Source organism: Drosophila bipectinata, chromosome 3L, assembly GCF_030179905.1.
Source record: "Drosophila bipectinata strain 14024-0381.07 chromosome 3L, DbipHiC1v2, whole genome shotgun sequence".
In the NCBI taxonomy this organism is placed as follows: domain Eukaryota; kingdom Metazoa; phylum Arthropoda; class Insecta; order Diptera; family Drosophilidae; genus Drosophila; species Drosophila bipectinata.
The window spans coordinates 640,588-665,879 of record NC_091738.1 but is presented as its reverse complement, the minus strand read 5'-3'; the positions used below and the strand labels follow the sequence as shown (position 1 = coordinate 665,879).

The window sequence follows — 25,292 nt, the reverse complement described above, 5'->3', positions numbered from 1 at the left end:
AGATATAGACCGAGACTTTCGTTTCATCGGGAAAATTGCGTACTTGACGTACAGACTGCTCTCCGTACTGCTTTCTCTACGAAAAGTCGTAAAATCGGAAAGGAATCGGAATTCCTCGAGATAGCAATGTCAAGGGACTATGGCGAGATAATGCGACCTCCGGCATTATCTGAGGCAGCTGTTATCCAGGAAAGTGTTTAAATAAAGTACTTCTAGGAAATCTTTTTACTCTAATAATGTTTACAAAATACTTGGCCAAGTAACTTTTGGTAAAGATACAAGGTTGTTGAATTATAAACAAAATATTTTAAAGCTTTCAAGTCACATATTTTAAAGATATTTTCCTGGAAAATATATGTTGTAAGAATTCCTCAAAATTACAATTATTTCTTACACAATTACAAGACAAAACCAAACTACACTATTTTTAAAATTTTCCTAGAAAAATATCTTTAAAAAATTTCAATTTAATTTCCCATTTTTGAAAGCCTTTTTAAAATGGCAAATGCTTGGATAAGCTTGCTTGATTTTCATTTGTTGAAAAATCGAATTTACATATTATTCAAAACACATTGGGAACTCTCCGGCAGCCACACACAAATATAGAAGAGATCTTGGCTCCTCCCATCGGGGATATATAGACAAATGGAAAAAGAGACTCACCGAGAGCATCTGGACATAAATAAACATGGACGGAGTGAGGGAAATATTCTTCATACTAGGTAACGCCCCCTCGAAAGATATAAATGGGAATATTTTATGAAACACAAAGGATAACTTTTTTACAATATGATTTCAGAATCAGGAAATATTTTATGTTAGTATTATACGATTTTTTAAACTTAAAATTCATATACTTTTGATTAAAAATCGTATTAAAGCTTTCAATATAATACTATTAACAGAATTTGTATCCTTTCTTAAGGACATCCTGCCTGTTCAGTTGATCCTGCCTGCTAATTTTCGGAACTCTCTCTTTCTCACACAATGAACTAAAACATGTGTCGATCTTTGTGCAGTTGTGTTTGTTTATCTCAGTATTTATAGACCAATACGCTGCTCTCCCCAAAACACACAGACGAGGGCCTCCGGAGGCCTTACAAGTGATCTGCATATCCGAGTTCATTCATTAGTCGATCGGACTCCTTCGCTGACGCAACATATAGTCAAAAATCGCGCTCGCACTAACAAAGGAAATTTTCTTAATAAATATCGCCCTAAGGAAAAGGATAAAGATCCTTAAAGAAGTGCAGTGAAGCTAAGAATAAGTTATAACGCCAAAAATACAAATAAAAGTGAATAGATAATAAGCTTTTGGCCTATATTCTATAAACCCACAAGGATACAACCAAAAAAATGCTACCATCTTGCTATGCCAATGGCTCCCCTTTGCCGGATAACGAAGAGTTGGTAAACTCTCTTCTGTCCAATCCTGAGTACCTCCGGGCCCAAATATCACCCAATCCCTTAGGGCCAAGTGCCGTCGGTGGTTTGGGAATGGAAGGCCTAATGTGCGGATCGTTCCCTCCGGCCTTTTACTATCAAGGAATCGACAACTTTCTGGCCCTGCATAACAACATCTGGAGTTTGCCCATGTCCTTCCTGCATAACAACCATCGGCCGGAAAAGCCGCCATTTTCGTACATTGCCCTTATTGCCATGGCTATAAGTAGTGCTCCAAATCAACGGCTGACACTTAGCGGAATATACAAGTTTATCATGGATAAGTAAGTTAATTTCCAATACTGTGAAAGTATTTCTATACTATTTTCGTGGCGAAAATCAAGACAGATTTAGATGACAGTCTTGTCTAATTCAAATGCCAAAATAAACATTACGAAAATTCCGCCTATACTTATATAAAAACTGAGAACTCTTTATCCTGATACGCATTTCAAAACAGTTGGAAAAACGGTTGCCAAAACTGGGATTAAGTATTTAAAATATTGAATGTTAATTTATTATACTGGAAATGAGCAAAAATATATAAATAACACGAGTTTCTTGCAAATATAAGTATATTTGTTCCATAAAAATATGAGTTCGTTTCTTTGAATTAAATAAATGATTTCGGGGCGTATACTTTATGAGGATACTTTTTGTGTATATTTTTTATATATTTACACGTTTCCTATATAAACATATTTTCTTTAAGGCCTGAAAATATTCAAAAATAAAAACCGACTTCTTCGATTTGTGTATTTTTCTTTCAATGACCTTTTTATGAAATTGGCAAATATTTTAGAGAACATTTTCTTCATTTGTTTATAAACCCAAAACGGATTTCTTTATCAATATAAACAAAAATTTATAAAACACATAGTGTCTCGGCCAAAACTAAATAATGTTTTTGAAAATACAATAAACTAAGAAAATTATTTTATTCTCATTATAGATTCCCATATTATCGCGAAAATAAACAGGGATGGCAGAACTCGATTCGTCACAATTTGTCCCTAAATGATTGCTTCGTGAAGGTTCCTCGGGATAAAAACACCATTGAGGATAACGACAGTGCCGGAAAGGGTAGCTATTGGATGTTGGACTCCTCCGCATCAGATATGTTCGAGCAGGGAAACTACCGACGGCGGAGGACCCGTAGACAAAGGCATTGCACCAACTCCAGTCGCTTTGAAAGAGAAACCGGAAAGGTAAGGCTAAAAAAATAAAAAAAAATAAAGCCTTATAAAAATACTTATTTTCCTTAAAGGATTCAAACGATGGTCACAGCACCGGAGAAGTACGTTCCCCAACGGAATCGCTCAATGATTTTGACATCTTCTGCAATGATAGACCCAACTATTCGGATAGGATAACAGATTTGCACCGTCAGTATCTGTCTGTATCTCTTGGATTCAACAGTTTGTTCAATGTGGACGGAAGCAGTATTCGTCCTTTATCAAATTCTATGACCAACGAAGTGAGAGAGTCCCCAGACGATCCAGATGCCTCTTCCAGTTCCAGTAAAACTCCTCAGAATCCATCAGATAATGCTAATCTCCACGACGACCTACATTCCCCGAGCGCTTTTACTCCTCCCTTGAGTCGACGCGACCCCGCCACCCTGAGGGATTCTTTCAGGGGTCTACAGGATCTAATGGGTGAAACATCCAATGCTCCAGCGACCTCATCCACAGTGGCGAGCAATCGAACCAAGACAACATTATTCACAATCGACAATATTATTGGCAAGCCATAAAAAATGTGCTTAGTTTTAGAATATTAATAAGTAAATTACTCTGTTATTATACTTTTGGTTTTTGAAGACGAAAAAGTTTGAATATTATTTATTGGTTTGGTTGGGAAAGCTTAAAGTTAATTGTTATTAAATATTCCCAGGTATTTGGCGGAAAAATCTTAAAAATCGAAGTTGCCAGACCGCTATAATATGGTCACTTCCGGCCCCGCCCCCACTTCAACCTGTGTTACCACTTAGCAACCCTGGCGAACAGCTGCCAAGCCGGCATTAAAAACAAGACAACTCTGGCAAACATATGTATTTTTATAACTAAAAAATTGCCAATTTTTTGTACAAAACATGGACTTCCTCCATGAATCAGTAGCTTTAGGCGTAGATTTAGTAATTCTAGGACTATGCGTGCGAGAATATATACAATACAAGCGCACGGCGCAGGTGCTAAAGGTAGGTGCTGCAAATGCGGAAGACGAGCAATTTTTTAATTTTATTTTAAATTTATCCTAATTTTCATCAGACTGCACCTCAATACGGTATAGATGGGGACTTGAAATCGGTGGTGGAGAAGCATCACGATAAAAAGATACCCTACGCCGTAATCCGCGGAACAGTGACGCCCATTGGCGTTCCGTTGCGGAGCAACCTGGTCCCAAGTGTGAGTGGTGTCCTACAGATTGTGAAGCTGCACGAGCACAGAGTAACCCGAGGATTTGCTGGCTTTTGGACGGAGCACCATAAGCTTCTCCACGAGACGGCCAATGAGATGCCATTCGAGTTGCGCAATCAGGAACACGGCGTAGAGATTATGGATGCTCTGAAGGCGGCAATCTTGGATGTTGATATGGTCTACGATAACTACGAACCAACCAGTCTTTCTGTTATGGATCACGTCTTCGGGTTCTTCTCTGGAGTTCGCCAAAGGGGTCTGCAAACCACCGAAGAAGTTCTAAGGGAAGGCAGCTTCCTCACTGCCGTAGGAGAATTAGAATTGGATGGAAACACCTTACGAATGCAGCCCTCTACAGCTGGTCCACTTTTCCTAACTACTGCCACAAAGTCTATGCTAATCAAGCGCTTCGAGGATGCTAAGGGAGCTACCCTGTAAGTGTTTTTCCCCTCTCTCATTAATTTATTAAACTGATTTCTCCCCTTCAGTATAAAGCTTATTGTGTGTGGTAGCATCTCCATCATCTTGGTTTCTTTCATTGCGAAAAAGATGTACAAGCGGCGAAAACAGCTTAAGGAGGAAGCCAAAATACGAGATCGCTTAGAGACAGAGCGAAGGGAGCGTCGAGCTAAAAGTCGTCCACAGAACATGTCGGAAGATCAGCTTTGCGTAGTGTGCTCCACCAACCCGAAAGAGGTGAATAATTGTCTGACCAATACGGATTTATAAGTAATACGTATAGTCCGAAATATTGGCTTAAAAGTGTGGAAATTTGTTCAATCCATTATCCCAAAGACTTACAAAATTTGTCTTCTTTCAGGTTATTTTACTGCCCTGTGGTCATGTATGTCTCTGCGAGGACTGTGCCCAGAAAATCTCGATTGCCTGCCCTGTGTGTCGTGGTAAAATCGCCGCCAAGGCGGCTGCTTTCATTTCTTAGACGACGTAATCGATGTGTTGTGGTAAAATCGCATCCAAAGCGACAATACTCACCAGTTTACCGTGTACCTGCGCGCCCCATCCTTTATACTTAAAATGCTTATGTATGGCATTTATTTTCAAATCATTTAGTGTTACTTTACTAAAAATTCTATTCTCCCTGCATAATGTTTCTGTATTGGCGCTGATCCTCTAGCAACTGCAGGAACACCTTAAACTTACGATTATGAAAGTCAAGAGTCCTGGGGTTCGGCTTTAAAAGCTGGCCAGTGCCGCCCATGGATTTGGAGGCTTTCTGCGGGCACAAGGAAACAAATTTCATGTTAAAACATTATCTAGTTTATAAGGTATTTGTAGAACTGACCTCTAAACTGTCAAAATGTCCTGAAGCAGCGGCACCTAATGCAGCCGCTCCCACAAGGACCATTTCCTGCTCATCTGGAATGAGAGCCGGCAAATTGCAAATATCCGCATGGCATTGTACGTATAAAGGATTCTTGGCCAAGCCACCGCAGAAGAGAAGTGTTTGGAAAGGTGCTCGCTTATGATGATAAAGGTTTTCAATAATATGACGTGTACCATACTAAAAACAAAATAAAAATTAATGTTTTAAAATGCGTAACTTTTTAAGAACAAAATAAACAAACTCACAGCCAAGGCTTGAACGAAGGCCAGGTATTTAATGGCCAGAGATTCAATTCCACGCGACATGTCCAGTCCAGTAATCTGAAACGGAAGAGTTATTCACCCGGATCTAGGAATATCCTAGAACTACTCACAATTCCTCGTAGCGTGGGATCGGCTATGGGTGACCGGTTTCCATGCAAATCAGGCCAGACATGAATATCCTCCGTGAGACAGCTCACCTCTTCTAGGCCCCGAGCACTAGCCAGTTCGGGAAGTAGTTTATTAAGATGCTGGTAAATATTCCTTAAAAAAAAAGATTCAAAATATTATAAAATATGGTCTTTTATGGTCTTCAACTCACTTGTCTGCTCCCAGCTTGGTCTTGAGCTCCGTGTAGGCTTCATGAGTCTTAAGGACATGATCAAGAAGATGGCCAGCAACGCTCTGTCCTCCCTCGTTGAGGAAGTATCCGGGGATGATGGCATCCTGGTAAGGACCCCACACCCCCTCGGCAAAGCAGGCATCCCGCGTAATAGACATGTGGCAAGTAGAGGTACCAGCGATGAGGGCCATTTTGCCCTGCACATCGTCGGATGAACTAGACCCCTTTGAGCGACACCCAAACATTCCCAGAGCTCCAGCATGGGCATCGATTAGGGACGTGCTCACCACTGTGCCCGGAGAAAGTCCCAACTCCGACGCAGCCTTTTCGGAGAGGCCTTTTCCCACAGTTCTACCAGGAGGCTGCACATCACTGCCCAGCTTCTCGAAATTGTCCAGAGTGAGTTCCTCCAAATCGGCCTGCTTCAAGAACTCCTTGTTCCAGGTCTGGTTGGCCGCATCGTAGTTCCACTTGCAAACCACGGAGCAGAGAGAACGGATGTCTACACCCGTTGCCCTCCAGGTTAGGAAATCCGGAAGATCAAACACTCGCCAGATATTGGTAAAGGTCTTTGAAAGATTCCTCTTAAGCCACAAGAGCTTTGGCACCTCCATTTCCAGGGAAACCTGACCACCAACGTACTTCAGCAGGGGATGCTTGGAGGAGTTTATCTCCGCTGTTTCCTGGACGGCGCGATGATCCATCCAGAGGATCACGTTTTGTTCCGGCTCTCCGGTCTTGCTGACGGTCAGGGGAGCTCCCTGAGGTCCCAGAACCACCAAGGAACAGGTAGCATCGAAACCAATGCCCTTGACTTGTGACTTATTGACGCCGGCAATGACATGCTGTAAAATCGAGACTGGGTTAATCTAATCTCCTCGAGAAATAGCGACGACCAGCGGAGGTTATCGCAAAGAAAATAATATAAGATCGTACAGATCGAAATATCAAAGTTTAGAAAAGAAAATTATAGTTCTCCAGGAATCGATTGTCCTTATTTTCAATCAAAATTATTTCCCAAGGGTAGTTTTCAGTCTGACTTACCTTCACAACCTTGCAGATGGCTCCCCAAATATCCTGAGTGGATTGCTCGTAGTAGTGGGGCTCCGGGGTCCAGGTTTTGATTTCCTGCACCGACTGCTCCACAACCCGGCCGTCGGAGGCCACCAGCGCGGCCCGGGCACTGCCCGTTCCCACGTCCACGCCCACAAAATATGGTTCGGGTGCCTTGGACATGTCACTACCGCCTCGGTCGCAGACGCCTCGAATCACCTTGGCGGTCAAATAAATGTTATTTACTCTAGAAATGCAAAAAACCGAAACGCGATCCAAAGTCGTTGAGCGACGGAGGCGAACTGATAAGCAACCTGATATGCGGCCGCCGAACGAGCCCAGAATTTGTGTAAATTAAAGCGAGTACCGGTTTCTAAAGATCCCACTGGCTCACTTATGGTACACTTAATCAAGGTTTGACTGTTTGTTAATATGGAGGGCCCCATGTTTAGTTGAGATTTGGAACATCTCCCCGGATTAGCAAGTTTATTAACTACTGCAGTTGGATCTAAGGAGATTTGTATTTCATGGTTTGAATATTTTATTGTATTTTCGTCACTATTAAGGGGATAATCTTAATAAACATGTTCCTAGTATAATTTCCCCCCTAAAGATTGAATTTACTTCCTCATACCACAAAGCCTTTACCAGATAGGTTCTACATTGGTTGACACCTTGCAAGTAAACTCCACACCATCTTAATGATTTTATTAACATTTGAAATTTAAAATCAGAATTGCTCGAAACCAAAATTTGAAACTAGAAAGCACACCTGATCGTTTTCAGAGCCAATATTAAAACAATATTGTGCTTAGGTTCGGCTCGTAAATATGCGCAGGTTGTTTATCAACACAAACACAAAGCAGACCGTGTTTTTGCTTTTTTCCGTCACCTGTCCAGAACCAGACGCGCCGAGTCGCTCTCACATACTGCCCCCAAGCCCTCGGAGCATTTCTATCTCATTTCATTTTCAATTCAAATCAAACAAACGCTTACCTGAATGCCGCTCTCAACCTATAAGATTTAGTAAAAGTATCTGGCAGCTCTAAATTTAAGCCTTAAAATGTGTCGAATAAATTCTTTCATAAAATACAAAATCAAGGCCTCGTTCAAAAGTGGTGCTTACAAAAATATTGCCCTGATAACACTTGTAGGAAGTATGTAACTTTTAAAATGGTATTGATTAACTAGATTTATTGGTTGGTGACGTATTATCTAGGTTTCATCCACTCCACTTCATGAGCAATATCAATCAATTCTCAATCATCATAATGGAGATAAGAAGCCAATTCGCTGAAGCCATAAATAATTCTTTCTATAGAAGCATTCAAGCTAATTCAATTGGTATAATTTTCTTCTTCATTTAAAACATTCAACAAATTTTATTATATTTTACTCGATTTCTTAAAATCTTTTAAATTGTTATTAAATACTCAATACAAAAAACTTGTATTTTATTAGTCATTAATTATTAAATTTTTAAAAATTTAAAACTGGATTATGTTATCCAGAAAATCAATTGTTTAAAATAATTCAAAATTCAACTGATCGCCAAAAATACCCAAATTGACCGTTAAACATCGATAAATTTCAAAGCTTTTCAAATCTATCGATACTTAACGATGAGCTTATACGCCGCTAATTGAAAGCCTCGCGATGTAAACAAAAACCGTAAACAAAAATAAATCCAAGGGGTTTAATGGATCCAACGCTATTGAAGCTTGCACAGCTGCTTCCCCGCTTAGATGATGTCGAAGACCTACTTGAGAATGAAGTGGAGGCGCGGTATATTCTTAAAAAAGCAATAAGCTTTATGGAGAAATGGGAATCTTACAAACGCCACGATGATGAAGAGATCCGGTACCTGGTCAGTGCCCTGGTGGACAGAAACTGGGAGCGCATACACACAGGGCACTTTAGCAGTGTCCCCTTAAACATAAGGAAAATATATGCCATTGGATGCTACTTTAAAGTAAGAAATCAAAAACATTATTAGAATTAATCTACATAACTGAGAATTTTTAGATATTTTTCCTTCTTCTTGAGAGCACAAGTCCTGCTCAACGGGAAATATGCAGTGGAATCCTAGATGAGGCTCAGCTCTTGGGATGCATGGAGGATTGGAGCGATCTGAAAATGGCCTTAATGCAATACCTAGATGAGGAACAAGTGGAACCCTCGCGGCCATTACCAATCCTGATGCCATCTCCTCGACTCCAAAGCTCCTGTGATATTCCCCAATTAGAGGCCCCCAGCTTAAACGAGTTCAAAACTAAATGTTTTGAACCACGGCAACCCACTCTCTTGCTTAACACCATCCAGCATTGGCCAGCTATGGAAAAGTGGTTGGATCTGAATTACCTGCTCAAAACAGCTGGAAGCCGTACTGTACCCATAGAGATTGGGTCCAACTATGCCAGCGATGAGTGGTCCCAGCAGCTGGTTAAGATTCGAGACTTTCTGCAGAGGCAATTTGGAAGTGAAAGCGGAAGCCAGGAAATTGAGTACCTTGCGCAGCACGAACTCTTTTCACAGATACCAGCGCTTAAGAAGGATATATCCATTCCGGATTACTGTACAATAAGTAGAGATGATCCTCCTGGAGCGGTAGATATAAAGGCCTGGCTGGGTCCAGCGGGAACCATTTCCCCCATGCACTATGATCCAAAGCACAACTTGCTGTGCCAGGTTTTTGGCTCCAAGAGGATTATACTTGCCGCTCCTGAAGATACAGAGAAACTGTACCCCCACGACAGCGAATTTCTGGGAAATACATCCCAAATAGATGCTGCAAATCCCGACCTTGAAAAGTATCCTCTGCTAAAAGAGGTTAAGTTCTATGACCTGCTCCTACAAGCAGGAGACTGCTTGTATATGCCGCCAAAGTGGTGGCACTATGTGCGATCTGAAGCCCCTAGCTTCTCAGTTAGCTTTTGGTGGGAATAGGTGAGTGTATTGCTTATCAGCTCAGTACTCGGGAGGTACTTCACATGAACATGTTTGCCCAAAGTTCGAAACCTAAACTGAACATTAAAAGCCAAAAGCGAGTTAGATAAGATTTTTATCTTGATAAACAATGTTAAATAAATACTATTATGCCATAGATAGAATGCATATTCTGTTGAGCTTTAAACATTATTGAGTGCCGGGGTATTTATAGGCTTTTATAGCATTCCAAAGATACGTTCCCAAAGCAGTTAACCCCTCCCCTGAATGCAAAGATTTTGTTTATCGGCCGAACATTGATCGCCAACTGGACAAACAAGTAGTCTAATGACGTCATTGCAATAATTTCTTGAAATGATGTGGACTATCAGCTGGCGAAGATGAATCATCAGTGGCGAAACTGGAGGAATACTTTTTGTTTTCGTTTAATAGCCACGATGCTTTTGCATTGAGTGTTACAGTGGCGAACAAAACTTAAGACGTACAAATTAAATACAATAAATTTTTTGGGCGAAACAAACGCAACGGGAAACTACTATCAGTAAGCAATCCGTTATCATGGTTAGGTGCATATATGTATGAGGATTAGGATGTGTGCTTTTATCGATTTAAAATCGTTTGTAATCTTTTAAATGTGCCTGCTGTCGCCGCCGCCCCCACCGCCATGTATAAGTCTTATCGTTATTTAAATGTTGGTTGACTGGCGCTCCTAGCGTCCTAGCGATTAATCATCCTTGTCGCCAGAGCCCTTGGAGGCTCCTCCAATGGTAATCTGCTTCTGGAGCTTGCTGTACTCCTCGGTGAGGCGGTCGTACTCGCGGTTGATGCTCTCCGCCTGTGACTTGACGGCCTCCTTGTCCTTCTTCTCGCGGTTAAGCTCGGATGTGAGCTCCTGGACGCGCTCACGCAGCTTGTTGAGCTGAAAGTTCGAGTTCGAGTTGAGTTTTCGGTTATTTTTTCGTGTTTTATGTTTCGATTTGGTTCGGGTATGGGAATGTGTGTGGATGGATATTTGATATTTAGGATATTCGGGCACTGAGTCCTTGCACACGTCTCCGCAGGCCTGACAGCTGTTTAAAGAGTTTTTAGAAGAGGTTTTACTTTCGCATAGTGGCTGTTTCATGGCCCAACTTTTGGTTTGGGTGTGGTTTTAAAATAATACAATCGGAATAATAGCAGTGGCTTTGCAGATAATTTAGAAAAGTCTACTTTCTTCCGACTGCATCTCTATATGCATTGCCATTTTTGTACAGCTGGTAGTAGCCAAAGTAACTCCAAAGTCTTATGTGTTAGCTCTCTAAACATGCCATTCCTGGGGATGGGTTGCAAGGATCGAGAATAAGCACTTACCTCATTCAGGGTGGTGTCCTCGCCAGCCTCCTTGGCCTTCTCGGTGTTACCCTTCTCGATCAGGGAGCGAGCGGCAGCGGTGGCGCTCTGAGCCTGTTTCAAGGAGGCCTCGCTCTGAGCCAAAAGGTTGGCCTGGGCAGAGACCAAGGTCACCAGTCGCCGGATGACCAGGACCAGAAAGATGGAGAATCCAGAAATGTAGAAGTTGCGCTGGGCACGGAAGAGGCGCATCGAGTGCTGCATCTCCACGTTGAGGTGCACCTCCCCGGCCTGCTCAAAGTGCGAGTACTTCCTCATTTCGCGAATGGCCTCCAGCAAGAAGATCACCAAAAATGCCATAATGAGAAAGAAGTATATGTGTGCCTGTTTGGCTAACATCGCTAGGAACTTCGACTTGAAGAGCCGGTTCCATCGGTAAGGACTCGCCACTGGCAGGACCAGCAGAAGGACTAAGGCAATCTCTGCGTAGAGAAAGCCGGCGATCAAAGTCCACACCAAACTCATTTTAATTTGACTTGCAAATTGTCTTTTTGATTCGTTTTTCGGTTTTGGTTTCGATTCAGTCTCGCCTGCTCTGCAACGAGAATTTTCTACAATTAGCTTTTGATGTGCGAGGTGTGCGTTCCTGATGCTCTTGGTGCTATTTTTAAACGACGTGCGGAGTACGTGTGGCAGCTTACTTTAAATAGCAACAATAAATAGCTAGTCGTGATGAAATATGCGAATATTATTTGCGTCTTTGGCGACCACGTCAACTCTAGAGCTGGAAACACATCGATGATTCTATCGATAGTAGCCACGACCCTGACAGCCCTGGAAAAACTTTCAAGCAAGTTGACAGCTGGGTTGCCAGGGCGAACGAAATGTGCTTTTTAACAACTTAGCGCCATCGATCAAATTTAGTTGTTATTTTCGATTCAACCATAGAATACTTCACAAAATGTCCTACCAAAACTGGCTGAACTACCTGCAGTCGGCGGAGAAGAACTCCATGATCAGCGGCCGGCTGCGCAAGGTTCTCTACAAGTTTCCGGACGGACAGCAGATGGCCGAGGAGTACAACATGGACACGGGAATCATTCAGCGCCGTGCCTGGCGAAAGTGCAAGCAGTTGATGGGAGAGCCGGAGTGGGAGATCGAGCTGGGCGAAGAGCCGCGTCAACTGAATTGGTCGGGCAACAAACAGAACGGACCTGGAGGTGATGCGGAACCACTAGGCGGAAGCGAGTTTACCGTCAGGGAAAGCAACACAGCTCCTTTGCTCTCCAAGAGGGTTACCAAGAAGAACATCGAGTGGCGCATCCGAAACATGCCATACCCCTTGGATGTATACAATGTCACCGCTAGCCCGGAGCAGCGAGCCATCATTGTACGCACTAGCAATAAGAAGTACTACAAGGTAATACCAGTTCAAGATTTGGATCGTTGTGGTGTCGCTCCCGCGCAGGATAATATCTCTGTCCACCATCAGTTCAACACCCTAATTATCACCTACAAGAAACCGGATATCCTATGCGAGATGGAGGCGCAGGTTTTGCTGTTACTGAAAAATGTTGAAACCGAAACAGACATGGACGATCTCCTCAAGGGTCTTATGGCCAAATAAAAGTCTAGTCTTGTTATGGGTTAAGAATATGCTATTTTTTAAATATATTTTAAGTTACTTTTGGAAACTCTCCGCGAAGCCTGCAAAGCTTGCCAGCGATGGAGCTGAAGAACTGGTAAAGAGACTATAGTCAAAGGAGGGAAGCTCCAAGGGAGCCAGGGAAGGCAAATCCAAATCCTCGCTGCCAGCCAGGCGATTCTCAAAGGCATCCTCTTCGTCGCCTCTCACTGAATCTATATTTTTGATGGCATCTATTTGGGGCTCCGAAGTTGCCAAATGAGCCTTATTCGCCAGCGTAGATGTGAATTTGGCATCGAAATCCTGAACAGTTTTGTCGATTGCCTTGGCAACGGACTGGGCCGAAACCAGTCCCCCACTTCCACTATTGTCCGGTCGGAGCGGTAGCATAGGGCTTGTTTCCTTCAAAGGAGCAAAGTCATTCAGCTTGTTCAGCCCATGCTGAGTTTTCCTTATTTCAATCTGACGGAGTTTCCTTTGGAAGTCCAGCGTTAAAGTGTCCAGAACCTCCTTGGATTTTGGCAAGCAAACGTTCTTCTGGGCATCCTGTATGTAAATCAAAGATGTTTCCAGGGCCTTGATAGCTTCCTCATAACGATGATTGCGGATGAACCGCTCCGATCGTCGCTCGTGGAAGTGTGCCTATAAACAAATACATTTTTAGTGGGTGGCACAATGAACATTTAAGAGCAATTTACCAAATTTAGAGGAGCGCAGTCCATGTTTTTTTCTGTTTTATTAAAACACCAGTGTGAAATATTAGTAAGGGAATCCAAGTTCCACTTACTAAGTGGTGGAGCTTCTATTGACTTGCCAATGTTTATTGATTTTACTAAAATGGGACATAGGATACCCTTTTTAGAAAAATTAATTAAACTTTATTAAGTGTTTCTGCTGGGGTTGTCTTTTCTTTAATTTTGTTTAGTGTCCAATCATATAAACAGAAATCAGCTGAAATATTAAAGTCGCAGTTTCCAACAATTTCCCTTTGTTTACAATGTATGTTTTAGTGTGGCCAGGTACATTTTTGAAATCCGTACCCGCGCAGGTAAAAATTCAAAAGATAATTAAACTGAAAATATGAATTAAAATAAAAATGATCAACATTTATTATCTTTCAAAGTGGTTTAGCGTTGGCCTGTTTGCCCTCGGTTAGTGCCACAGAAGCGTGTACAAAAACAGGTACATTGATACCTTGCATTTTAGCTGATCTTACAAAAGCCTTATTCGAAGTCACAGTAAAAATTTGTCTGGCCATCCCAAAACTAAATATTTTCAAGCTTCGCTCGTTCACATTGGCAGTGAAGCGAATGTGGGAGAATTCCTCTGGAATGCTTTCCACGTCCGGATAAACGCTGACCCTTTTCATTAGTTCTTCGGCCCGCTTTCGCTCCTCCGGCCCACCGACTATGTCAAGAATATTTTGAAAGGCATCGTATGCTAGCTGGCAGCAGACTAGCTTTTTCCCTTCAAGGATTTTCTCCAGAAGCGGTTTCAAGGGGGAAGCTCGTTCTCTTTCAGCTTGTTCAGTGAGCAACTGTTCCTTGTATACCCAGTTGGCATTTCCATTCGTCAAGGCACTCACGTAGGCTAGAAGGGTGGTTACATCCAAGTTCAGTTCATTCGAAGTAGTGGCATATTCATCTACATCACTGTCCGGCGAGTCTAGAGAAGCGGTTTGCACGCCCATTTCCAGGAGCTCTTCACGAAGCGAATCCTCTATTTTGTTGGAAAAGTAAAAGACGATCTGAAAGATGGATATTAAATGAGTAATTCAGGTACAATGGACTATTATACACACTTTTGGCTTCTGGAACATGCAAAAGTGCAGGGAACTGGCCTCCAGATAATCTTCCGCCTGATCCAAGACACTTCTGGCACCCATGCTCACACATCCTCGGACTGCATCTTCCACAGATTTCGAGTTCCTGGCTATCACCTTCACCCACTTGAGCCCATTGTTTGCTACAATATCGACCCGCAGTGGATTATCCCGCGATTCCAATCGGAAAACAGCATTGATGTCCACGACTCCTTGTTGCAATCGCAGTGTTTTAATAAGAAAGTCGTAATAAACAAAATTGCTGCTGGTTATGTGGTGCTCTTTAACGGATTTGGTGGAAATCACCTGCAAAGATAGGGAAGTAGAGGATCCTTTTCATAAATACATATATGCTGACACCTGTTTACCTTATTTAGAAACTTGAGTTCCTGCTGGATTTTTCGCTGCACCTTCGTGACTCCGGGAATGTCTTCAAAGTCCTTGAGGGCTACTTTGAGTTCCTCTCCCAGCTCCACTTTCTTTTGCGCCTCCCTGTAGAGTTGTTCCTGGTCTTCTTGTTCCTCCATTTAAAATGTTTGAAATATTTACAGAATTCTTGAAATTTGTTTATTTTTAATTGTCAGCTGGTGTGACCATAAATCTCTTTTAACCCTTATGGAGCCAAGATCCTAAATAAAAATGTTTATAAACAGAACAAGTTAAATGTCTATTTATTCGAAATAGCATGCTAGATCGTGACAAAATAGACATTTTAATAATAAAATTAAATTCCGCAAACATTTCAGAAAAATCGATAACGATAATTTTATGATAGTTGGCAACACTTCCTGTGGTATTCTGGCATTCAAGCTATAGGGCCACATAGATCGTAGTCGCCATATTGTTTTTTGTTTTTGTCACCCATACAGACGCAGAGACTCAATTTTCAATTACAGCATTATTTCGTGAAGCTGCCAGGAAATTACAATTTTCAGCCGATCAACAACAGGAATTGTCGAAATAAATATATATCGCTTGTCTCAAAACGAACCCATCTGTCTTTGTGCATTACTAGTCCAGAATAGATTGCGTTTTGTGAGGTTTTGCGTGGTGAGTAAAAGTTCATTGAATAAATCAGTACTCGTACTTAGAGGGCGTCGACGTCCCCCTCGTCCATTCGCTTCGCTTGCCTACTCTTCTTGCGCGGAGATGTCTCGACTGCAACAACTACACCACAACACCAACAAGCTAGAGGATTGTGATTAAAAAATTGCAAAGCAAGATGACAAAGTGTGTAATTTAATCAAGAGTAGGTCACTGAAAGTGTCGATAGTTGAATATCGATTTTTCCCGCAGTGCTTGTTCTTAATTGCTTGTGCCTCGCTGTGATAGGAGTGCCTTTTTTATTGGTCCAGCTCATTACTCAAGTACTAAGTACAGTTAGGTCTACAATTACGTCTTTCATAATTCACATATTGCAGAAGGGGCTCAACTGCAAGTGTGGCTGGAAAGACAGGTACACAAAAGAGAACCAATCCTAGGTACAGTACCGACCACCATAGTAACTCTCAGCTGTTGTTTGTTTTCGGTTGTCAAGCATGCTGATCATGTAAATTATTTACTCATCAAATATTGTAAATAAACCAAACCCATCCCCGAAACCAAATTTGTTACACTAATTTTTAAGTATTGGCAACCCTGGCGACAGTCGGCAGACTTTCCCGCACTCTCGTAATGTTTTAGAAAGTTTCGTTATTCATGTTCGGGTCTATAAGTTTATTGCTTTTCTCTTCTCTACGTAATCTTAATTCTATTAGTTTGAATATCTTTTCTTTTATTATTAGGTGTGCATATAGTCCATGATATAATGGGAAAATACTAACAAGTGCTTAAAGTCTTCAAATCTTACTTATTTGTTAACAATTTTGATAACTTATCATACTATTTAATGTGCATCTTTAGTTTAGGAGCTTAATACTTTAGGCCACGCGATCGCAAGGTGTTTGGTCGATTTGAGCCGCCACCGTAAATGTTTGTGCGGAAGCTGGGTGCCTGCGGAGGATTTCCCACCGGAATACCGGGCTGTTGTATGGTAACTGGGGGAAACAGGACCGGTCCCTGGGTGCTGCTTGGAGCCCGACTGATGCCCAGGCCGTTGTTGCGCAGCTTAGGCGCCACGTAGGGACGCTGGCTGGTGGAGATTCCGCCAGTGCCCCCACCAAGAGGTGGAAGGATGTTTACATTGCTTGGTGGTGTTACTATCGGTGGCTGCTGTGGTGTTGGTGGCAAGTTCTGGTTGGGAACGCCCTGGGGCACAGGTTGGGGCTGCTGTTGGGCCAATGGAGGCACAATAGAGTTCACGGACGAGTAGTTGGGCGGTGGAGGCTGCTGGACCGCCGGTTGGGGCGGTCCTGCTGGAATCTGCGTCTTCTTTGAGATCGCCGGGGCGATATACGGGTGATTTCCGCCGCCAGTACCGCTGCTATTGCTTTGCGGAATGTCGTAGGTGCGACCCGAGGGCGTGGTTACTTGGATGCTGTTGCCTGGTAGAGCTCCGCAGGGCTTGGAGTAGTCGTAGCCATTGGGCACTGCCTGGACATAGTTGTCGAAGTATTGGCTCACCTGGTGCATCGGTGTGGAGTAGTTGACGGCGATCAAGGACTCTTTGGTGCGCAGCCCGGAGCGAGCCTGAGCAGCCTGGAGGCGCAGGATGTTGGCCTGCTCGATGTGTGGCAGCAGCTCGGCATCGCCCTTGATCTTCTCCACCACCGCCTCGTCGCTATCGACGTTGCCAGTCGTGCCTCCGTCCTGGATAGTCCTCCTCCCTGCTAATCCATCGCTTTGCTCACTAGCTGTAACCTTCTTGGTGGTAGATTCCGCCACTGGCTTGGCGGGCTCTTTCTTAGCCTTGTCCTCCTGTTCGGGAGACGCCTCCAGCTTCTTTTCTGCCTCCTGCGGTTTCTTCCGGTTCACAAACTCGAAAAGGTCATCAATGTCCGGTACATCGGGCAGCGCTCCGTACGATTCAAAGTTGTCCCGGAAGGCATTGGCCCACTCCTCGCTCTTGTGCAGCTTCGGATCGATAGCCAGCTTCGTTGGGTTGTGGCCGGCAGAAGCTCCGAGGGCGGCCACTTCCTCTGCGGCGGCGGCAGCGGCTGAAGCAGGTATGCCTCCGACATTCTTGATCACTGTGATGGTCTTGACACGAGTTCCCTCCTTGGAGTCAATGTTGGTGGCCGCATAGCTGAGACTCAGGTCCCTCTTGGCGGGCTGTGGCTCCACGATCACGTCTGCTGGCTTCTCCGGATACTTGATGCTGATTATTGTGGTCCCGTGCACGCCCACTAGAAGGAGGAGGCCCAGGGCGGCCATTGTCTGAAAGCAGGGAAGCTATCGGACATTACTTTTTAGTTTTTTTTTATTGTTTAAGTTTAGAAAGAAACAAAACAGATTTAAAAAAGAAAAACAGATTTTTTTTCCTTGTTAGATTTCTATAATTTTAATAATCAGTTCTAAAATCCCTCTGTTTTGGATTATTTAGGCCCTTGACTGGCATATTTCTTTAATTCACATTCTATTTAATAAAAAAGAAACTATTACATCTTGAAAACTACTGCGGTAATCGTTAGATGTAATAATTATGTCTTAAAACCTTTATCTTTGAAGTTATTTTGGATTAAAACGTAACACTCTGGAGGTAAGTAAGGCCCCAGATCTTTTCCAAAGTACATAAATACTTCAACAATTAAAGCTTAAATACGTATATCCTTTAAGTATATCCATTCAGGACCTAATCAATTTTAAATTGTATATTGCAGTGGTACAAGGTCTTTAATAATTATTCGATAATATCGATTTATAATTGATCTACCGAAGATCAAATATCTCATAACAAGTGGATGAATATCTATTTTATGGATATTAAAGCCGAAGATTATGTAGAAACTGAAGAGTAAGTTGTTTTTTAGTTAAATTCCTTTGAAACCACACTCGAAGCAACTACTTCACTTATAAAGACCCGCTTTCAAGGGTAATACCAGGCTTTACGATCACTCACTATCGGGAGGATCATTTCTTTAATGATCCGCACATGCGATCGATCAATTGATTGATCCGATCGTTTAACGATGACTATCCTATGCCGAGGTGATTGCGATAATTGCGAGGATCTATGACGATCGGTATTGGACGGTTACGCGGTCAAGTCGGGTTTCTTACTGCCAGGCATCTTGGCCAACAATGCTTTTTATATAGCCAGGCGGAAGGAGATCGGTTGTGGGTTTCGGTTTGGGTTTCCTGCTGCTGAGCTCTGAATCCCCGATGTCTTTGACACCGCGACACAAACAAACCAACCACCGACAACCCAATCCAATCCAATCGCAACAGCAATCGCTAGCCCCACCGTTTGAATTAAAGCTGCATAATCGCTTTCCCATTACGTCCAAAACGATCAACGGGTTTTGCGGGCCAGTCAGCAGCCACTTCTTCTGTTTTGGGAAAGCAGCTCGCGGTCCTGAAGCTCCAGCCTGCAGACCCCATCCCCCAATCCTCCATTAGTGGACACAAAAGTCGCTTCAGCAGCGGCTAATTGAGTGCGTCTAATGAGGAAATTGAAGCCGCTAATGATTGTGGAGCATGCTGGTGTGGACGTGTGGGATCTCCACCGATCCACCATCCGTGGATGGTGGGCGTCCTACCAAGTGTTAACTAGGGATAGTTATTTTTTGCCTGAATCTCTCGCTCTGGCAGCTGGGAAGATCATGTGCGAAGGTCACAATGCGACCGGGTAAGTGGGATCCCAGGTGGACCTTCTGGAAGCAGCTCTCGGTTTGTGGGGAAACTGGTCGCATTACGCAATAGTCACATCAGTTTCAGGCTGGTAATGACAAAAATTAAACGAAAATGTTTAGCGAAGCTGTGAACATGGAGTGTCTGATGGTAATGTGTCGATCCCCTCTGCGATATGCATCGCGGACCAAGCTAAGCACATGATATCCTCCAAGGAAGTTGGCATTAAAAATGTAGTTCATACTGCGAATGATATAGTAGAAGGGGGTGTTGATGTCTGATAGCCAAAATGCAATCTTTCAAATCCCACAAAGCCGTTTAGAGTTGGAGATTTTTATCATAAAAGGGGGGTACATTTCTTAAACCGGGAATACGAGTTGTCTGTCTGCTTTGCCTTTAAACATATACAATTATCACCTGGGAATTAGTATTTTAAGCATTTCAAAACAATAAATAAAGTTGGATAATAATGCCACACAGCTGGTAATGTTACCCGTATCCATCAGAAACGAGACATCTCCAAATCCTACTAATCAAACCTCCATAATTATGCGATTCTCGTTACAGGTTTCATGACCATCGGGCTGAACTCAAGGCAATGGACTACTTATGAGCCACCCCAAGGATTGCGGATCTGTCGCTGACTAAGGATCGTCAGCCAGCGTTCCAGGATATCCCAGACAGCGTGCTCTCTGTCTGTACTAAAAAAGAAATAAATTGAAAATCCAAATCAAATTGATTGTCAAGATGAGTGTGATTATTCGGTTACAAAATCTGCCGTGGACGGCAAATGCCCGCGACATTCGCAACTTCTTCTCGGGCCTAGCGATTCCAGAGGGCGGTGTCCACATAATCGGCGGCGAGATGGGCGACGCGTTCATCGCTTTCAGGTAGTTAGCCAAATCTGATCATTACGATATACCTATTGCAATCCCAGAGCTTCCGGCGGCTTCGACTTCTCGGGGCCAGCGGGGGCTGAGATCAGCCTCTGGCGAGTGGCTCCAGAGTTTCCTATTTGAATTGCCGTCAAAATAATAGCACTAAGAGTGGCATGGTTTTGGTACTTTTGGACTGCAGGAACAGGTAAAGCGAGTCTGTCGGATAGACGGATCTGATCTTATAATATAACCTTGGAACCGATCATAGATAGATCCCTTTTCTGGGATACGCAATCATTGATATCATTGGCCATATTTATGATACATCTGTAGGAACTAGTAGTGCTATTATTTTGACTGCCAAAATCTTATTATATCTTGTACTGTCCTTGAGGCTGTGTAAGTGCCACCAAGGCGACCTGGCCTGGGAACCAAACCCACGACACTGCCGTCATTTTAATTGAGTTCTTGCCCTGATTTCGTTCTCTTCCTTTTCTTGACACCCAACCATATAGCACCGACGAGGACGCCCGCTGTGCCATGCTTAAGGATCGCGAAAAGCTAATGGAGGTCCAGGTTCGTTTGCTCCTCTCCTCGCGGGCCGAGATGCAGAAGGTTATCGAAACGGCCCGCAAGGGGCCAATATCCGCTCCGGCCGCTGTTGCGCCGCCGATTACCGTACCCGTTCCCATTCCCATGGCGGTGCCCAAGCCAACCATGGTTGCTGCTCCTCCCCAGCCGCCGATTATTGGCGGTCTCAGCAGTTTTCTGGCACAGACCAAAGCCCCCTCCATGCCAATGGGCATTCCCTCCTTTCTCGCCTATCAACAGCAGGCAGGCATAACCCTGTCCGAGGTCACGGGTCGCCGCAGCCGCAGTCGCTCCTCCAGCTCGGATGATAGTGACCGGGAAAGGGAGAGGGAGCGAGAGCGGGAGCGGGAACGAGAGAGGGAACGGGAGCGCGAGCGAGAACGTGAACGTGGAAGAAAGCGCCGCCCAGAACGGCCAGACAGCAGGGAAAGGGAGTCCAAGTTGGCCACCGGCTCTAGTCCTGTTCCCTCGCCATGGGCGCTGCCAGTCCAAAACGGCCTGAGTCCGGGCAGCCTGAACATGGGGCTGAGCCTCAACTTGCCAAAGGTATTACCCTCGTTTCAGAGCTACACTACCAGCAACACCACCAACAACACCTCCAACACTGTGACCAACAACTACAATCTCAGCTCGAGTATTCCGACTCAGCAGCTAATAGCTGCTCTGCAGCAGGTAGCATCAGGCAGTCCGGGGCAGGTTCCGGCTGTGGAGCCCCCCAAACCCAAACCCGAGCCGGAGCCCATTGCCTTTGCCAGCGTTAATCCGTACGCCCAGATGTACCCGCAGCTCTTCCAGCAGCAACAGTTGCTGCTCCAACAGCAGCAAACTGCATCGAAGGTCTCACCTTCCATAGGAATGTCGCCGGTCAGCGGAGGAGGCAGTAACGCTACCCTGCCCGTGGCAGACACATGCTACATCCGGATCAACGGCCTTTGCCCCAGCACCTCGTACAGCGACATCCGCAAGTACTTTCAGGGGCTGTATATTCCTCACAATGGAATCAAGATCATGCAGGTCAACGGCAACCGCACCGGAGTGGCCTATGTCGAGTTCTCCAGGGTGTCGAGTGCCCAAAAGGCAATCCAAAGGAACAACACTGTGTTCCGGGACTGCCTGATTCAGATTTCGCCTGTTGGGGACGAGGAGTTCGAGCAGGCGGAGGAACGCACGCAGAACGGCGAAGGCGGAAGAAGGAACCAGAACGCCAGTGGGGGAGGAGGTGGCGAGAGGGCCCGAGGATATGGCTCAAGTGGTGGCAATATGCCCATCGCTCCCACAAATGTCCTGTATATTGAGGATCTGCCACAGCTCACAACCGAACATGAGATCATGAAGATGTTCTCCTCCAACTACACCATCGTGGACATTCTCCTGTCCCCCAGTCCGAACAATCGGCGCGAATGCGTGGCCTTCGTCCTGTTTGCAAGGGAGGCGGAAGCCCAAACGGCCCTGGAGGACATCTCCACGCACTACATCGGAGCCAGGCAGCTGAGGGTGAGGCCGAGCAGCCAAGCGGAGATGATGAACGCCAAGGAGAAGCTGCGCCGAGCCAACGAACAGTTGCTCAAAGAGGAAGCTGATCAGCGGGAAGAGCTGCTGAGGGATCAGCAGAGAAGGCAACAGCAGATGCAGCTGCAGCAACAGCAAGAGCAGGAACAGGAGCGTGAAAACAACCAGGAAGTAAGGTTCAACCCCAACGATCCCAGGAGGCGCCATGTGAACGATCCCAGAACCCAGGAGGAGCAGAACCATCAACAGAACATGAATTCCAACATGATGCAAACTTTCTCCAATGGAGGTAATAACGCTGTTGACATGATGCCCTTCAACATGCCACCACAGCACCAAAACGGGGGCAACAACTATCCCTTCAATATCAACATGAACAACAACAACAACAGTGGACCCATGGACAATGGGTCCAATGGCGGAGACGGCAATAACGGGCCCCAGAGGCCGCGGCAGGAGGATGTCTTCGTGCGGGTCCACAACTGCGAGTACAGCACCCGAGTCAATGATCTTGGGAAGCTGTTCATCTCGGAGCAGCTGCGCGTTGAACACGTGGAGCCGTTATTCAATGATCGCAATCAGAGTACCGGGGAGTTCATCGTGGAGTTCCAGGATCCCAACAGTGCCAAGCTAGCCGTTAGGGAATTCCATAACCGCCGCTTTCGAGGAAGAGGTCTGCGGGTGGTTGCCATCACGCCGCAGGAAATAGCCGACAAGATGAACAAGCCCTTTATGGATTACCTTCCCGGAGGCAATGGTCTTCGCCAAGTGGAGGGCAACAGTGGAAGCTCCGCAAACGGAAACAATGCCATCGCCAGCAGTGTCGGATCTGGGGGAGCTAGTCAGGGGTCCCAAGGTTCGCGGCGCCGCGGCCCCAGCCGCTTCGACGACATCAGCAATCGCAGTACTAATAATAATTCGATGCAACCGGAGAAGCAATCATCTCCCGAAAGCCGAGAGATCAGCAATGGAGGGTCCTCCAACACCCCCAAGCAACACTTCAATCCGTTTGCACGACCCGATCCCTCCCAAAGCAGTAATAGCTCGGTGTCACCCAACCAGAAATCGAGTCTGTCCCTTGGAAACCCGGAGCCCACGCCCTCTTCGATCATCTCCGACAAGTTCAACCGCCCCGGCTGCGTAGTGGCCATGCGCAACGTTCCCTTCAAAGCTGAACTGAAGGACATTCTGCGCTTCTTTGGGGACTACAAGTTGAGCCCGGACGACATCATTAGGCGGTTCAACGACGATGGCAAACCCACCGGCGACACGCGAGTGGCTTTTGAATCTCCGGCAGATGCCCGCTCTGCCTACGAGTCCAGAAGAAGAAAGCAAATCTTCAACCGCAACGTCTACCTGGACCTTGTATAGGCTGCCCACTAGAAGGGTTTTGTAAATATAATTAGTAACTAAGACAAAAGCACACCAAAACCGACTAACTACAGATTGTATGTATATAGTTTTATTTGAAAATATCGAAATATAAAGTTATAAATATAAATGATATTATAAAACCCATGTAGGAGATGAAGAACTGTACATCTACCCAATCATTTATTAAACATCTCCCAACATATGGTATCCCTGTTAAAAGCCATAGTTCGATGATAATATATAATATTAGCAATAAGTTCAGCACATACACTTTATCTTTAGATTTAAGAACGACTTGTTAAAAAATTAATAAATCCGTTTCGACCAACACATTCATTCTTACCAAATGTAATTCTGATTATTCGGTAAATAAACTACAAATATTACACAATACAAGGTTGAAATATTGTTAAAAAAATACTTTAAACATAAGGCGGCATTTGGCATGGACGCCCAAAACCAGGCGAGAACTCAGGCATAGTTCTGCAGTTGTATCACTTGTGACTTTTTCAACGATTCCCGGCACAATGGGCACTCGTCTCGCTCCTCCAGCCACTCTAAGAGGCAAGACCAGCAGAATATGTGTCCACACGGAGTCAGACTGCTGTTCGCACGTGGCTCCAGGCAGAGGATGCACTGGGGCGCATCTGACTCTGGCTCTTTCCCGCTGGACCCTCGCAGCAGGAACTTCTTTCCCACCTTTTTTAAGGCCTCTAGCTGCTGGCGTTTGTGCTCCCGCCAGACATCCCAGCCGCTGATTGCCAGCGAAACCGTCACCTGCAGGAACGTAATCACTCCAAGGATCTTGTAGCCATAAAGTGAGAACTCTGGCTGCAGCCAATGGCGGATCAGTACATAGTTGATGCCGGTAGTGCGCTTCGAGAGCTGATATTTACTGGCGTCCAAGTAAAACAGGGACTTGTGTAATGCCTTCACGTAGCCAGGCGATTGTCGCAGCCGCTGAATGAAACTCTTTAGCTGCTGCTTGGCTTCGGGTCGGACCTCTTCATGACTGGCTATCAAAGTGTCCAGCTTGTTGAGCAACTTTTGGAAGAGGGAATCACCACCAAACTCTAGGACAATAGCCAGGAGTTGCAGCTGGAAGGGACGGCGGTAAATATGCGAATGCAATTCTAAAAATCAAACAACCCACCATTCTGCTGGGAATATGCTTGTAGTTCCCATCCACTTGTATGATGCCTGTGTATTCCTCGCCCAGAGTTTGCAGATTGTTGATCGATGCGAATCCATGGTAACTGAGTTCCGCAAGCAGCCTGCACATTTGGTTGTACTTGATCCAGTTCCTAGGTCCTGTCAGCCGCAGGACATCCGAGAAATCCTCCGCTAGCTCGTTGGTGTAGCGGGCATCCTTCTGCACGGATCGTACAATCTCCGGCTGCCGGGCGCGGGCATTCCGAAAATCCATCCTAATGGAATGATGTTGACTTTAGCATATTTATTTCAAAAGCCGTTCAAAGTGCGGCCCAGATAACAGAAACAGCTGATTGGTATCGCTGTCATCCAAATGGGCATAGTGATGACAGTCTTATCAGAACTAGCAAGCGATAGGAGCATTCACAAAAAATTAGTAAATAAAAGAAATTTA

General features: G+C 44.7%; 11 protein-coding genes across 15 annotated transcripts; 5 read left to right on the top strand and 6 right to left on the bottom strand.

Moving 5' to 3' along the window:
• Positions 1–1,094: 1,094 nt before the first annotated feature.
• FoxL1 (Forkhead box L1) lies at positions 1,095–3,199 on the top strand. The gene is made up of 3 exons (XM_017242685.3): positions 1,095–1,727; positions 2,396–2,651; positions 2,711–3,199. Exons 1-3 carry the CDS (start codon positions 1,357–1,359, stop codon positions 3,197–3,199), a joined length of 1,116 nt encoding a protein of 371 aa, XP_017098174.2. The 5' UTR covers positions 1,095–1,356.
• Positions 3,200–3,454: 255 nt separating this feature from the next.
• On the top strand, positions 3,455–5,417 carry Mul1 (Mitochondrial E3 ubiquitin protein ligase 1). The gene is made up of 4 exons (XM_017243021.3): positions 3,455–3,643; positions 3,714–4,297; positions 4,352–4,559; positions 4,684–5,417. Exons 1-4 carry the CDS (start codon positions 3,539–3,541, stop codon positions 4,801–4,803), a joined length of 1,017 nt encoding a protein of 338 aa, XP_017098510.2. The 5' UTR covers positions 3,455–3,538; the 3' UTR covers positions 4,804–5,417.
• LOC108126421 (FGGY carbohydrate kinase domain-containing protein) lies at positions 4,900–7,788 on the bottom strand. Of its 5 annotated transcripts, none has more exons than XM_070280303.1 (7): positions 7,637–7,788; positions 6,856–7,111; positions 5,791–6,656; positions 5,582–5,732; positions 5,454–5,528; positions 5,167–5,385; positions 4,900–5,097 (listed from the first exon to the last, which is right to left on the bottom strand). In XM_070280303.1, exons 2-7 carry the CDS (start codon positions 7,045–7,047, stop codon positions 4,954–4,956), a joined length of 1,647 nt encoding a protein of 548 aa, XP_070136404.1. In that variant the 5' UTR covers positions 7,048–7,111; positions 7,637–7,788; the 3' UTR covers positions 4,900–4,953. The 5 variants fall into 5 exon arrangements, with proteins under 5 accessions (XP_070136404.1, XP_017098509.2, XP_070136406.1 ...); XM_017243020.3 differs by having other exon boundaries at positions 6,856–7,083; XM_070280305.1 differs by having other exon boundaries at positions 6,856–7,083; positions 7,757–7,784.
• A 606-nt stretch (positions 7,789–8,394) lies between these two features.
• On the top strand, positions 8,395–9,978 carry JMJD5 (Jumonji domain containing 5). Its single transcript, XM_017242738.3, has 2 exons — positions 8,395–8,836; positions 8,890–9,978. The coding sequence occupies exons 1-2, from the start codon at positions 8,564–8,566 to the stop codon at positions 9,808–9,810; spliced, it is 1,194 nt and encodes a 397-aa protein (XP_017098227.2). The 5' UTR covers positions 8,395–8,563; the 3' UTR covers positions 9,811–9,978.
• Positions 9,979–10,219: 241 nt separating this feature from the next.
• On the bottom strand, positions 10,220–11,970 carry LOC108126264 (B-cell receptor-associated protein 31). Its single transcript, XM_017242743.3, has 3 exons — positions 11,841–11,970; positions 11,161–11,734; positions 10,220–10,729 (listed from the first exon to the last, which is right to left on the bottom strand). The coding sequence occupies exons 2-3, from the start codon at positions 11,662–11,664 to the stop codon at positions 10,535–10,537; spliced, it is 699 nt and encodes a 232-aa protein (XP_017098232.1). The 5' UTR covers positions 11,665–11,734; positions 11,841–11,970; the 3' UTR covers positions 10,220–10,534.
• Positions 11,971–11,984: 14 nt separating this feature from the next.
• On the top strand, positions 11,985–12,809 carry LOC108126265 (protein DPCD). Its single transcript, XM_017242746.3, has one exon. It carries the CDS (start codon positions 12,101–12,103, stop codon positions 12,764–12,766), a length of 666 nt encoding a protein of 221 aa, XP_017098235.2. The 5' UTR covers positions 11,985–12,100; the 3' UTR covers positions 12,767–12,809.
• LOC108126266 (uncharacterized) lies at positions 12,786–13,616 on the bottom strand. The gene is made up of 2 exons (XM_017242747.3): positions 13,483–13,616; positions 12,786–13,426 (listed from the first exon to the last, which is right to left on the bottom strand). Exons 1-2 carry the CDS (start codon positions 13,504–13,506, stop codon positions 12,821–12,823), a joined length of 630 nt encoding a protein of 209 aa, XP_017098236.2. The 5' UTR covers positions 13,507–13,616; the 3' UTR covers positions 12,786–12,820.
• Positions 13,617–13,869: 253 nt separating this feature from the next.
• On the bottom strand, positions 13,870–16,118 carry LOC108126262 (UPF0415 protein C7orf25 homolog). Its single transcript, XM_017242741.3, has 4 exons — positions 15,694–16,118; positions 14,975–15,235; positions 14,586–14,912; positions 13,870–14,531 (listed from the first exon to the last, which is right to left on the bottom strand). Exons 2-4 carry the CDS (start codon positions 15,131–15,133, stop codon positions 13,902–13,904), a joined length of 1,116 nt encoding a protein of 371 aa, XP_017098230.2. The 5' UTR covers positions 15,134–15,235; positions 15,694–16,118; the 3' UTR covers positions 13,870–13,901.
• LOC108126256 (RNA-binding protein 12) lies at positions 15,419–24,082 on the top strand. The gene is made up of 3 exons (XM_017242731.3): positions 15,419–15,656; positions 19,902–20,224; positions 20,728–24,082. The coding sequence occupies exons 2-3, from the start codon at positions 20,082–20,084 to the stop codon at positions 23,681–23,683; spliced, it is 3,099 nt and encodes a 1,032-aa protein (XP_017098220.2). The 5' UTR covers positions 15,419–15,656; positions 19,902–20,081; the 3' UTR covers positions 23,684–24,082.
• LOC108126259 (bromodomain-containing protein 4) lies at positions 16,342–18,243 on the bottom strand. Its single transcript, XM_017242737.3, has one exon. The coding sequence runs from the start codon at positions 17,916–17,918 to the stop codon at positions 16,518–16,520; it is 1,401 nt and encodes a 466-aa protein (XP_017098226.2). The 5' UTR covers positions 17,919–18,243; the 3' UTR covers positions 16,342–16,517.
• On the bottom strand, positions 23,753–25,208 carry Pex10 (peroxin 10). Its single transcript, XM_017242742.3, has 2 exons — positions 24,840–25,208; positions 23,753–24,784 (listed from the first exon to the last, which is right to left on the bottom strand). The coding sequence occupies exons 1-2, from the start codon at positions 25,110–25,112 to the stop codon at positions 24,158–24,160; spliced, it is 900 nt and encodes a 299-aa protein (XP_017098231.2). The 5' UTR covers positions 25,113–25,208; the 3' UTR covers positions 23,753–24,157.
• Positions 25,209–25,292: the final 84 nt, after the last annotated feature.